Below are 14,653 nucleotides of genomic sequence, written 5' to 3' on the forward strand. Positions count from 1 at the left end.
GTGCTGGGTTCTTCTATAGGGTGCTGGGTCCATCCACAGGAGCACTCATGGGTGCTGAGTCCATCCATAGGTACCAATAGCCATCCATAGGAGCACCCATGGGTGCTGGATCCATCCATAGGAGCACCCATAGGTGCCAATTGCCATCCATAGGAGCCTCTATGGGTGCTGGGTTCTTCTATAGGGTGCTGATTGCCATCCATAGGAGCACACATAGGTACCAACAGCCATCCATAGGAGCACCCATGGGTGCTGGGTTCTTCTTTAAGGTGCTGGATCCATCCATAGGAGCACCCATAGGTACCAATAGCCGTCCATAGGAGCACCCATGGGTGCTGGATCCATCCATAGGAGCACCCATAGGTACTAATAGCCGTCCATAGGAGCACCCATGGGTGCTGGATCCATCCATAGGAGCACCCATAGGTACCAAGAGCCATCCATAGGAGCACCTATGGGTGCTGGGTCCATCCATAGGAGCACCCATGGGTGCTGGGTCCTTCTTTAAGGTGCTGGATCCATCCATAGGAGCACCCATGGGTGTCAATAGCCGTCCATAGGAGCATCCATGGGTGCTGAGTCCATCCATAAGAACACCCATAGGTACCAATTGCCATCCATACGAGCACCCATGGGTGCGGGAACCTTCCATAGGGTGCTGGATCCATGCATAGGAGCACCCATGGGTGCTGGGTCCTTCCATAGGAGCACCCATGGGTGCCAATAGCCGTCCATAGGAGCCGTGCAATGGTGCTGGGGGGGGGGTGGGCCGGGCTGCCCCCCCCGGGGGGTTATTGCAGGGGGGGGCACTGGGTGCTATGGGGGAGGGCAGCACCCATGGGTGCTATGGGGGGTGCTGTGGGGTGGGGGGGGGCAGGAGCACCCATGGGTGCTATGGGTGACAAGGGGGGAGGAGCACCCATGGGTGCTATAGGGGGTGCTGTGGGTTGGGGGGGCTGGGGCAGCACCCATGGGTGCTATGGGGGGGGGGGGGGGGTGGGGCAGCACCCATGGGTGCTACTCAGCCACCTGCACCCCCGCGCAGTTCTCTTTGCTCTCCGAGGTGATGGCCAAGTACTCAGACCTGGGGGGGACAGGGAGACTATAGCACCCTATAGACACCTATAGAGCCCTATAGAGACCTATAGCACCCTACAGAGCCCACAGCACCCTATAGAGACCCATAAGACCCTATAGAGACCTATAGCAACCTATAGACAGCTATAGAGCCCTATAGAGACCTATAGCACCCCCTTACCCCATTGATCCCTTTAACCCCTCCCCCCATTAACCCCCCCACCCATTAACCCCTCCCCCCCATTAACCCCCCTGTTAACTCCTTCCCCCATTAACCCCTCCCCCCCGTGGTTAGCCCCGCCCCCTCCGTTATTAACCCCTCCCCCCGTATTACCCCCCCGCCCCTAGCCCCGCCCCCGGTGTAGGCCCCGCCCCCGTTATTAGCCCTGCCCCCTGTGTTAGCTCCGCCCGTAGCCCCGCCCCCGTGTTAGCCCCGCCCCCTTGTTAACCCCTCCCCCCGTTAGCCCCGCCCCCTGTGTTAGCCCCTTCCCCCCGTTAACCCCTCCTCCCGTTAGCCCCGCCCCCTCGCGTTAGCCCCGCCCCCCGCGTTAAGCCCCGCCCCTCCGTGTGACGCACGCGCAGTCGGGGGGCGGGGCCGCGGCCGCCACCTTGCGGTAGCAATAGAGCATCTCAGCTGCCAGCCAGAGAGTGAGCAGCACAATGAGCACATACATGAGCACCTCGGACACGATGGAGGCCAGGTCACGGCGAGCTAACATGGGATAACATGGGATAACATGGGATAACATGGATAACATGGATAACATGGGATAACATGGGATAACATGGGATAACATGGATAACATGGGATCCAGAGTGAGCAGCACAATGAGCACATACATGAGCACCTCGGACACGATGGAGGCCAGGTCACGGCGAGCTGACATGGGATAACATGGGATAACATGGGATAACATGGGATAACATGGGATAACATGGGATAACATGGGATAACATGGGATAACATGGGATAACATGGGATAACATGGGATAACATGGGATAACATGGGATAACATGGGATAACATGGGATAACATGGGATCCAGAGTGAGCAGCACAATGAGCACATACATGAGCACCTCGGACACGATGGAGGCCAGGTCACGGCGAGCTGACATGGGATAACATGGGATAACATGGGATAACATGGGATAACATGGGATCCAGAGTGAGCAGCACAATGAGCACATACATGAGCACCTCGGACACGATGGAGGCCAGGTCACGGCGAGCTAACATGGGATAACATGGGATAACATGGGATAACATGGGATAACATGGGATAACATGGGATAACATGGGATAACATGGGATAACATGGGATAACATGGGATAACATGGGATCCAGAGTGAGCAGCACAATGAGCACATACATGAGCACCTCGGACACGATGGAGGCCAGGTCACGGCGAGCTGACATGGGATAACATGGGATAACATGGGATAACATGGGATAACATGGGATCCAGAGTGAGCAGCACAATGAGCACATACATGAGCACCTCGGACACGATGGAGGCCAGGTCACGGCGAGCTAACATGGGATAACATGGGATAACATGGGATAACATGGGATAACATGGGATAACATGGGATAACATGGGATAACATGGGATAACATGGGATAACATGGGATAACATGGATAACATGGATAACATGGGATAACATGGGATAACATGGGATAACATGGGATAACATGGGATAACATGGGATAACATGGGATAACATGGGATAACATGGGATAACATGGGATCCAGAGTGAGCAGCACAATGAGCACATACATGAGCACCTCGGACACGATGGAGGCCAGGTCACGGCGGGCTGGATAACATGGGATAACATGGGATAACATGGGATAACATGGGTAACATGGGATAACATGGATAACATGGGATAACATGGGATAACATGGGATAACATGGGATAACATGGGATAACATGGGATAACATGGGATAACATGGGATAACATGGATAACATGGGATAACATGGGATAACATGGGATAACATGGGATAACATGGGATAACATGGATAACATGGATAACATGGGATAACATGGGATAACATGGGATAACATGGGATAACATGGATAACATGGGATAACATGGGATAACATGGGATAACATGGGATAACATGGGATAACATGGGATAACATGGGATAACATGGGATAACATGGGATAACATGGATAACATGGGATAACATGGGATAACATGGGATAACATGGGATAACATGGGATAACATGGGATAACATGGATAACATGGGATAACATGGGATAACATGGGATAACATGGGATAACATGGATAACATGGGATAACATGGGATAACATGGGATAACATGGGATAACATGGGATAACATGGGATAACATGGGATAACATGGGATAACATGGGATAACATGGGATCCAGAGTGAGCAGCACAATGAGCACATACATGAGCACCTCGGACACGATGGAGGCCAGGTCACGGCGAGCTGGATAACATGGGATAACATGGGATAACATGGGATAACATGGGATAACATGGGATAACATGGTATAACATGGGATAACATGGATAACATGGGGATAACATGGGATAACATGGGATAACATGGGATCCAGAGTGAGCAGCACAATGAGCACATACATGAGCACTTCGGACACGATGGAGGCCAGGTCACGGCGAGCTGACATGGGATAACATGGGATAACATGGGATAACATGGGATAACATGGGATAACATGGATAACATGGGATAACATGGGATAACATGGGATAACATGGGATAACATGGGATAACATGGGATAACATGGGATAACATGGATAACATGGGATAACATGGGATAACATGGGATAACATGGGATAACATGGGATAACATGGGATAACATGGGATAACATGGGATAACATGGGATAACATGGGATAACATGGATAACATGGGATAACATGGATAACATGGATAACATGGGATAACATGGGATCCAGAGTGAGCAGCACAATGAGCACATACATGAGCACCTCGGACACGATGGAGGCCAGGTCACGGCGAGCTAACATGGGATAACATGGGATAACATGGGATAACATGGGATAACATGGGATAACATGGGATAACATGGGATCCAGAGTGAGCAGCACAATGAGCACATACATGAGCACCTCGGACACGATGGAGGCCAGGTCACGGCGAGCTGGATAACATGGGATAACATGGGATAACATGGGATAACATGGGATAACATGGGATAACATGGGATAACATGGGATCCAGAGTGAGCAGCACAATGAGCACATACATGAGCACCTCGGACACGATGGAGGCCAGGTCACGGCGAGCTGACATGGGATAACATGGGATAACATGGGATAACATGGGATAACATGGGATAACATGGGATAACATGGGATAACATGGATAACATGGGATAACATGGGATAACATGGGATAACATGGGATAACATGGGATAACATGGGATAACATGGGATAACATGGGATAACATGGGATAACATGGGATAACATGGGATCCAGAGTGAGCAGCACAATGAGCACATACATGAGCACCTCGGACACGATGGAGGCCAGGTCACGGCGAGCTGACATGGGATAACATGGGATAACATGGGATAACATGGGATAACATGGGATAACATGGGATAACATGGGATAACATGGATAACATGGGATAACATGGGATAACATGGGATAACATGGGATAACATGGGATAACATGGGATAACATGGATAACATGGGATAACATGGGATAACATGGGATAACATGGGATAACATGGATAACATGGGATAACATGGGATAACATGGATAACATGGGATAACATGGGATAACATGGGATAACATGGGATAACATGGGATAACATGGGATAACATGGGATCCAGAGTGAGCAGCACAATGAGCACATACATGAGCACCTCGGACACGATGGAGGCCAGGTCACGGCGAGCTGACATGGGATAACATGGGATAACATGGGATAACATGGGATAACATGGGATAACATGGGATAACATGGGATAACATGGGATAACATGGGATAACATGGATAACATGGGATAACATGGGATAACATGGGATAACATGGGATAACATGGGATAACATGGGATAACATGGGATAACATGGGATCCAGAGTGAGCAGCACAATGAGCACATACATGAGCACCTCGGACACGATGGAGGCCAGGTCACGGCGAGCTGACATGGGATAACATGGGATAACATGGGATAACATGGGATAACATGGGATAACATGGGATAACATGGTATAACATGGATAACATGGGATAACATGGGATAACATGGGATAACATGGGATAACATGGGATAACATGGATAACATGGGATAACATGGGATAACATGGGATAACATGGGATAACATGGATAACATGGGATAACATGGGATAACATGGGATCCAGAGTGAGCAGCACAATGAGCACATACATGAGCACCTCGGACACGATGGAGGCCAGGTCACGGCGGGCTGACATGGGATAACATGGGATAACATGGGATAACATGGGATAACATGGGATAACATGGGATAACATGGGATAACATGGATAACATGGGATAACATGGGATAACATGGGATAACATGGATAACATGGGATAACATGGGATAACATGGATAACATGGGATAACATGGGATCATAGTGGGATCCAATGGGATAGAGTGAGATCCAATGGGATACAGTGAGATCCAATGAGATCCAATGGGATACAGTGAGATCCAATGGGATAGAGTGAGATCCAATGGGATACAGGGGGATAGAGTGAGATCCAATGAGATTCAATGGGATACAGTGAGATCCAATGGGATCCAATGGGATAGAGTGAGATCCAATGGGATACAGGGGGATACAATGGGAGCAGAACCATTGGAATCATCCCCATTCCCATCCCATCCCCAATGGAATCTCCCATTCACCCTTTCATGCCCTCTCACCATTACCCCCATTCACCCCATTGACCCCCATTGACTCCATTCATCCCCATATACTGCCACTGACTCCATTCACTCCCATTCACCCCAACTCCACTCACCACCATTGACTTCCATTCATCCCATTCACACCCATTGACTCCCACTGACTCCTATTGACCCCCATTAACTTCTATTCACTCCCATTGACCTCCATTCACTCTCATTCAACCCCATTGACTCCCATTCACCCCATTCCCCCCATTGATGCCATTGACTCCCATTCACCCCCATTGACTCCATTCACTCCCATTGACTCCATTCACTCCCATTCACCCCCATTCACTCCCATTGACGCCATTCACTCCCATTCACCTCCATTCACTCCCATTGACTCCATTCACTCCCATTCACCCCCATTCACTCCCATTGACGCCATTCACTCCCATTCACCTCCATTCACTCCCATTGACGCCATTCACTCCCATTCACCTCCATTCACTCCCATTGACTCCATTCACTCCCATTCACCTCCATTCACTCCCATTCACCCCCATTGACGCCATTCACTCCCATTCACTCCCATTCACCCCTATTCACTCCCATTCACCCCCATTCACTCCCATTCACTCCCATTGCCCCCATTCACTCCCATTCATCCCCATTGATTCCCATTCACCCCCATTGACTCCATTCAACCCCACTGACACCCACTGACTCCCATTCACCCCATTGATCCCCACTGCCCCCCATTCACTCCCATTCACTCCCATTGCCCCCATTCACTCCCATTCATCCCCATTGACTCCCATTGGTCCCCATTGACTCCATTCACCCCCAGTGCCTCGCATTCATCCCCATTCACCCCCATTCACCCCCATTCACTCCCATTCACCCCCATTCACCCCATTCACTCCCATTCACCCCATTCACACCCATTGGCCCCCCATTCCCATACCTTTGTCCACCACGTCCAGCCTCAGGCTCTGGTTTCGGGCCAGGCTATAGACGTAACCATCGAAGGTCAAGTTCCGGCGCAGGCGGCAAACGTAGTGACCTCCATGGGGCCTCCCCACGGCCGCCAGGCGCACGGACAGGTCCTGCAGGTCCCGCGTGCCGCGGGAGCCGTTCCACGACAGCACCCCCAGGAACGGGCCTGGGGCCACCCAGGGGGGGTCCTCGGGGCTGTACTCCAGGATCTGGGGGTAAACCAGTAAGAAACCACTATAAACCAGTATAAACCAGTATAAACCAGTATGAACCAGTAAGAAACCAGTATGAACCAGTAAGAACCAGTATGAAACCAGTAAGAAACCAGTATGAACTAGCACCAGTATGAACCAGTATAAACCAGTATAAACCAGTATAAACCAGTATAAACCAGTATGGACCAGTAAGAAACCAGTATGAACCAGTACAAGTATGAACCAGTAAGAAACCAGTATGAACCAGTATGAAACCAGTAAGAACCAGTATGAACCAGTATAAACCAGTAAGAAACCAGTAAGAACCAGTATGAAACCAGTAAGAACCAGTATGAACCAGTATGAACCAGTAAGAACCAGTATGAACCAGTATGAACCAGTAAGAACCAGTATAAACCAGTATGAACCAGTAAGAACCAGTATGAAACCAGTAAGAACCAGTATGAACCAGTATGAACCAGTATGAACCAGTACATCCCAGTGTGACCCCAGTGCCCCCCAGGCGCACGGACAGGTCCTGCAGGTCCCGCGTGCCGCGGGAGCCGTTCCATGACAGCACCCCCAGGAACGGGCCTGGGGCCACCCAGGGGGGGTCCTCGGGGCTGTACTCCAGGATCTGGGGGTAAACCAGTGAGAAACCAGTATAAACCAGTAACAAACCAGTATAAACCAGTATGAAACCAGTAAGAAACCAGTATGAACCAGTATAAACCAGTATAAACCAGTAAGAAACCAGTATGAACCAGTATAAACCAGTGAGAACCAGTAAGAAACCAGTATGAACCAGTACCAGTATGAACCAGTATGAAACCAGTAAGAACCAGTATAAACCAGTATAAACCAGTAAGAAACCAGTATGAACCAGTATAAACCAGTGAGAACCAGTAAGAAACCAGTATGAACCAGTACCAGTATGAACCAGTATGAAACCAGTAAGAACCAGTATAAACCAGTATAAACCAGTAAGAAACCAGTATGAACCAGTATGGACCAGTATGAAACCAGTATGAACCAGTACCAGTATGAACCAGTATGAAACCAGTAAGAACCAGTATGAACCAGTATAAACCAGTATAAACCAGTAAGAAACCAGTATGAACCAGTACCAGTATGAACCAGTATGAAACCAGTAAGAACCAGTATAAACCAGTATAAACCAGTATAAACCAGTAAGAAACCAGTATGAACCAGTATAAACCAGTATGAAAACAGTGTGAAAACAGTGTGAAACCAGTATGAAACCAGTGAGAACCAGTATGGACCAGTATGGAATCAGTGAGAACCAGTATGAAAGCAGTGCGAACTAGGGAGAACCAGTATGGAACCAGTGTGAAACCAGTGTGAAACCAGTGAGAACCAGTATGGACCAGTATGGAATCAGTGAGAACCAGTATGAAAGCAGTGTGAAACCAGTGAGAACCAGTGTGAAACCAGTATGAAACCAGTATGAACCAGTGAGAACCAGTATGGAATCAGTGAGAACCAGTATGAAACCAGTGAGAACCAGTGAGAACCAGTATGAACCAGTGAGAAACCAGTGAGAACCAGTGTGAAACCAGTGAGAACCAGTATGAAACCAGTGCAAACCAGTGAGAACCAGTATGAAACCAGTGTGAAACCAGTGAGAACCAGTATGAAACCAGTGCAAACCAGTGAGAACCAGTATGAAACCAGTGTGAAACCAGTGAGAACCAGTGTGAAACCAGTATGAACCAGTGAGAACCAGTATGAAACCAGTATGAAACCAGTGAGAACCAGTGAGAACTACTATGAAACCAGTATGAAACCAGTGAGAACCAGTATGAACCAGTGAGAAACCAGTGAAAACCACGATGAAACCAGTATGAAACCAATGAGAACCAGTATGAACCAGTGATAACCAGTGTGAAACCAGTATGAAACCAGGATGGAACCAGTGAAAACCATTATGAAACCAGTATGAAACCAGTGAGAACCAGTGTGAAACCAGTGAGAACCACTATGAAACCAGTATGAAACCAATGTGAAACCAGAATGAAACCAGTGACCCCCAGGAACGGGCCTGGAGCTACCCACGGGGGGTCCTCGGGGCTGTACTCCAGGATCTGGGGGTACTGGTATGGAACCAGTATGAACCAGTATGGAACCGGTGTGAAACTACTATGAAACCAGTATGAAACCAGTGAGAACCAGTATGAAACCAGTGTGAAACCAGTGACCCCAGTATGAAACCAGTATGAAACCAGTGAGTACCAGTATGAACCCAGTGAGTACCAGTATGAGCTCAGGTGCTCCCAATATGAGCCCAGGCAGGGACCCCCAATAGGTCCCAGTGGCTCCCAGTGATTCCTGGTATGATCCCATTCCATCCCAATGCATCCCATTCCCATCCAATTCCATCTCATTCCCATTCATATCCCATTCCCAACCCTCATTCCCACTCCATTCCCATCTCCATCCCCATTCCCATCCTATTAAATCCCATTCCCATCCAATTCCATCCCATTTGATCTTCATCCCATTCCCATCCCTGTCCGATTTCCATTCCCATGCAATTCCATCCCATTCCTATGCCATCAGAAATTCCCATCCCATTCCCATCCAATCCATTCCCATTCCCATTCATTCCCATCCAATTCAATCCCATTCCCATCTCCATCCCATTATATCCCACCCCATTCCATTCATTCCCATCCCCATTCCCATTCTCATTCAATCCCATTCCCACTTTATGGAACTCAGTCTCCCCCTCCCCCCGAAAGAACCATTCCATTCCCATTCAATCCCATTCCCATTCCCATTCCATTCCCATCCAATTCAATGTCATTCCCATTCATAACCCATATCCATCCCCATCCCCATTCCCATTCAATCCCATTCCCATCTCCATTCCCATCCAATCCCATTCCCATTCAATCCCATCATATCCCATTCATTCCCATTCAATCCCATTCCCGTTCCCATCCCATTCAATCCCATTCCCATCCAATTCAATGTCATTCCCATTCCCGTTCCCATTCCCACCTTATGGAACTCTGGCTCCCCCTCCCCCCGGAAGAACCACTCCATTCCCATCCCCACTCCCATTCATTCCCATCCCATCCCCATCCCCATTCTCATTCAATCCCATTCCCATCCCATTCATGTCCCATTCCCATTCACTCCCATTCATTCCCATTCCCACCTTATGGAACTCGGGCTCCCCCTCCCCCCGGAAGAACCACCTGATTCCCATTCAATCCCACCCCATCCCCATTCCATTCCCACCCAATTCAATCCCATTCCCATATCCATCCCCATTCCCATCCCCATTCCCGTTCCCATTCCCACCTTATGGAACTCGGGCTCCCCCTCCCCCCGGAAGAACCACTCAGCTGTGGCCTCGGCTGCGGTTTCACTTCTCCGTTTACAGGCAATGCAGAGGAGGCGAAACGGGAGCCCCAGGACGGCCTCGCTGCCCGACGGCACCTCCACGCAGCCGCAGTCAGCGCTGCCCGCTAAGGAACGGGAGAAAACGGGAGAAAACGGGAGAAAACGGTTAAAAACGGTCAGAAACGGTCCCAAAACGGCCAAAAACGGCCTGAAACGGTCAGAAAACGGCTTGAAACGGTTAAAAACGGCTAAAAACGGTCAGAAAACGGCTAAAAACGGTCAGAAACGGTTAGAAAACGGTCAAAAAACGGTCAGAAAACGGCTTGAAACGGTTTAAAACGGCCAAAAACGGTCAGAAAACGGTTAAAACCGGTCAGAAACGGTTAGAAAACGGTCAGAAACGGTCAGGAAACGGTCAGAAACGGTCAGAAAACGGCTAAAAACGGTCAGAAAACGGTTAAAAACGGTCAGAAACGGTCAGAAAACGGTTAGAAACGGTCAGAAACGGTTAGAAAACGGTCAGAAACGGTCAGAAAACGGCTAAAAACGGTCAGAAAACGGCTTGAAACGGTTAAAACGGCTAAAAACGGTCCCAAAACGGTTGAAAACGGCCCCAAAACGGCTAAAAACGGTTTAAAACTGTCCCAAAACGGCCTCAAACGGTGCGGAACGGGAGCCCCAGGACGGCCTCGCTGCCCGACGGGACCTCCACGCAGCCGCAGTCAGCGCTGCCCGCTGCCAGGGAACGGGAGAAAACGGGAGAAAACGGTTAAAAACGGGCAAAAACGGTTAAAAACGGTCAGAAAACGGCCAAAACCGGTCCCAAAACGGTTGAAAACGGCCCCAAAACGGCTAGAAACGGTCTAAAACTGCCCCAAAACGGTCGAAAACGGTCCCAAAACGGCTAACAACTGTTAGAAAACGGCTAAAAACGGTCAGAAACGGTTAGAAAACGGTCAGAAACGGTCAGAAAACGGCTAAAAACGGTCCCAAAACGGCTAAAAACGGTTTAAAACTGTCCCAAAACGGCTAAAAACGGTGCGGAACGGGAGCCCCAGGACGGCCTCGCTGCCCGACGGCACCTCCACGCAGCCGCAGTCAGCGCTGCCCGCTGGGGAACGGGAGAAAACGGGCAAAAACGGTTTAAAACTGTCCTAAAACGGCTGAAAACGGCCAGAAAACGGCTTGAAACGGTTAAAAACGGCTAAAAACGGTCTAAAACTGTCCCAAAACGGCTGAAACCAGTCCAAAAATGGTCTAAAACTGTCACAAAACAGTCTAAAACTGTCCCAAAATAGTCTGGAACTGTCACAAAATTGCTAAAAACAGCCTAAAATTGTCCCAAAATGGTCTAAAACTGTCACAAAATGGCTTAAAACAGTCTAAAACTGTTCCAAAATGGCTTGAAATGGTCTCGAACTGTCCCAAAACGGCTAAAAGCTGTCCCAAAAAGGCTAAAAAAGGCCTAAAACTGTCCCAAAATGGCTTAAAATGGTCTAAAACTGTCACAAAATGGACTAAAACTGTCCTAAAATGGCGTAACAAGGCCTAAAACTTTCCCAAAACAGCCTCAAACTGTCCCTAACTGGCTTAAACCTGTCCCAGAACAGCTAAAAACGGCCTAGAACTGCCCCAAAACAGTCTAAAACTGCCCCAAAAGGGCTAAAACCAGGCTAAAACTGTCCCAAAACGGCTTAAAAGTTTAACCTGTCCCAAAACGGCTAAAAACTGCCTAAAACTGTCCCAAAACAGCCTAAAACTGTCTATAACCGTCCCAAAACAGCCTAAACTGGCTTAAAACTGTCCCAAAACGGCCTCAAACGGTCCCAAAACGGTTTAAAACGCTTAAAACCGGCTTCAAACGGTACTAAGAGCAGAACGGGAGCCCCAGGCTGCCCGACTCCCCCCCCGCGCAGGCGCAATGGGCGCTCCCGGCTGCAACCAACGGGGAACGGCGGCGGGGGGGGACGGAAGGGACCAAAACGGTGAGAAAACGGCTAAAAACGGCTAAAAACGGCGAAAAATGGGTAAAACCGGTCCCAAAACGGCCTAAAACGGCTAAAAACGGCCCCAAACGGTTAAAAACGGCCTCAAACACCTAAACCCGGCCCCCAATGCCTCAAAACGCCCCCAAAGCTCGTGAAAACGTCCCAAAAACACAGCCAAAGTCGCTCAAAGTTCCCCAAAAGCTTTAAAACAGCCCAAAATGACCCAAAATAACGGAAATTGAGCCTGAATTGTCCCAAAACACCTAAAACCAGGCAAAAAACAGCCAAAAACACCCAAAATGCCCCAAAAGCCCTAAAAGTGCCCCAAAAGTAGCCCCTAATGGGGAAGGGGGGATCCATAGGGATACACTGGTGGCAATGGGTGTCAATGGGTGCCAATAGGTGATCAATGGGTATCAATGGGTGCCAATGGGGATCAATGGGTGCCAATAGGTGATCAATGGGTATCAATGGGTGCCAATGGGTATCAATGGCTCTTAGTGGGGTGCATTAGGGTGCCAATGGCTATCAGTGGGCACTAATAGGGTATCAATGGCTATCAATGGGTGCCAATGGCGATCAATGGGTGCCAATGGGTAATCAATGGCTATCAATGGTACCAATGGGTAATCAATGGGCATCAATGGTTATTAATGGGTGTCAATGGGCACCAAGAGGGTATCAATGGCCATCAATGGGTGCCAATAGGGTATCAATCAGTAATCAGTGGCTATCAATGGGTGCCCATGGGTAATCAATGGCTATCAATAGGTGCTAACAGCCATCAATGGGTGCCAATGGCCATCAATGGGTGCCCATGGGTAATCAATGGCTATCAATGGGTACCAATGGATAATCAATGGCTATCAATGGGTGCTATTGGATGCTAACAGCCATCAATAGGTGCCAATGGCTATCAATGGGTATCAATGGGTGCCAATGGCTATCAATGGGTGCCAATGGGTAATCAATGGCTATCAATGGGTGCTATTGGATACTAACAGCCATCAATAGGTGCCAATGGCTATCAATGGGTACCAATGGGTAATCAATGGCTATCAATGGGTGCCAATGGCCATCAGTGGGTGCCAATAGGGTATCAATGGCTATTACTGTGTGCCAATGGGTGCTAACAGCCATCAATAGGTGCCAATGGCTATCAATGGGTGCCAATGGGTGCCAATGGGTAATCAATGGCAATCAATGGGTACCAATGGGCATCAATAGACATCAATAGCGTATCAATAGGTGCCAATGGGTAATCAATGGCTATCAATGGGTGCCATTGGGTGCTAACAGCCATCAATGGGTGCCAATGGTTATCAATGGGCGCCAATAGCATATCAATGGGTACCAATAGGTAATCAATGGCTATCAATGGGTGCCAATGGCCATCAATGGGTGCCAATGGGTAATCAATGCCCACCAATCCCCCCCACCAGGGTCACAGAGGTCACTGCGGCACCATCACGTGACACCGCAGGGGGAAGGGGGGGGGGGGCGCACTGCGGAGCGTACCACTATGGACCGGGGGGGGGGGACAGGTCCACAATGGGACCCTATGGGGGGCTCCCACCCTATAGACCCCTATAGCCCCTATAGGGGGGTGCCCTCCGCCTATAGACCCCTATAGGGACCCATAGGGAGCTATAGGGACCCGGACGGTGCCATTGGGGTGACATTGGGGGGGGGGGGGGGGAGCTCACCCATGAGGAGCCCGAGGAGGAGCAGACCCGGATCCAACATGGCGGCGGCGGCGGCGTTGGGGTCCTGGGGGGCTTCAGGGGCCGGACGGGACCATTGGGGACGGGAATGGGGGGGGGCAAAGGGATAGGAACGGGATAAGGAACGGGAATGGATGGGAATAAACGGGAATAAACGGGATAAGGAAGGGGAATAAATGGGATAAGGAACGGGAATAAACGGGATAAGGACAAGGACCGGGGGGGGGGGAGGGTCAGACCATGGCCGGAGGGGGGGGGGGCTCCGCTCGGTACCTGCGCACTGCGGTGGCCGTGACGTAAGGAGGGGAGGGGCGAGGGGAGCTCCGCCCACTGACGAGGGGGGGGGCGGCCCCAATGCGTCCCGGTGCATCCCAA

General features: G+C 49.8%; 1 protein-coding gene across 1 annotated transcript; it reads right to left on the minus strand.

Annotated features, from left to right (window-relative positions):
• Window positions 1-999: 999 nt before the first annotated feature.
• SCN1B (sodium voltage-gated channel beta subunit 1) lies at window positions 1,000-14,359 on the minus strand. Its single transcript, XM_034072289.1, has 5 exons — window positions 14,261-14,359; window positions 10,525-10,691; window positions 6,969-7,209; window positions 1,654-1,789; window positions 1,000-1,084 (listed from the first exon to the last, which is right to left on the minus strand). Exons 1-5 carry the CDS (start codon window positions 14,298-14,300, stop codon window positions 1,018-1,020), a joined length of 651 nt encoding a protein of 216 aa, XP_033928180.1. The 5' UTR covers window positions 14,301-14,359; the 3' UTR covers window positions 1,000-1,017.
• Between the last annotated feature and the right edge of the window lie 294 nt (window positions 14,360-14,653).

Source organism: Melopsittacus undulatus, chromosome 26 (genome assembly GCF_012275295.1).
Source record: "Melopsittacus undulatus isolate bMelUnd1 chromosome 26, bMelUnd1.mat.Z, whole genome shotgun sequence".
Classification (NCBI taxonomy): Eukaryota; Metazoa; Chordata; class Aves; order Psittaciformes; family Psittaculidae; genus Melopsittacus; species Melopsittacus undulatus.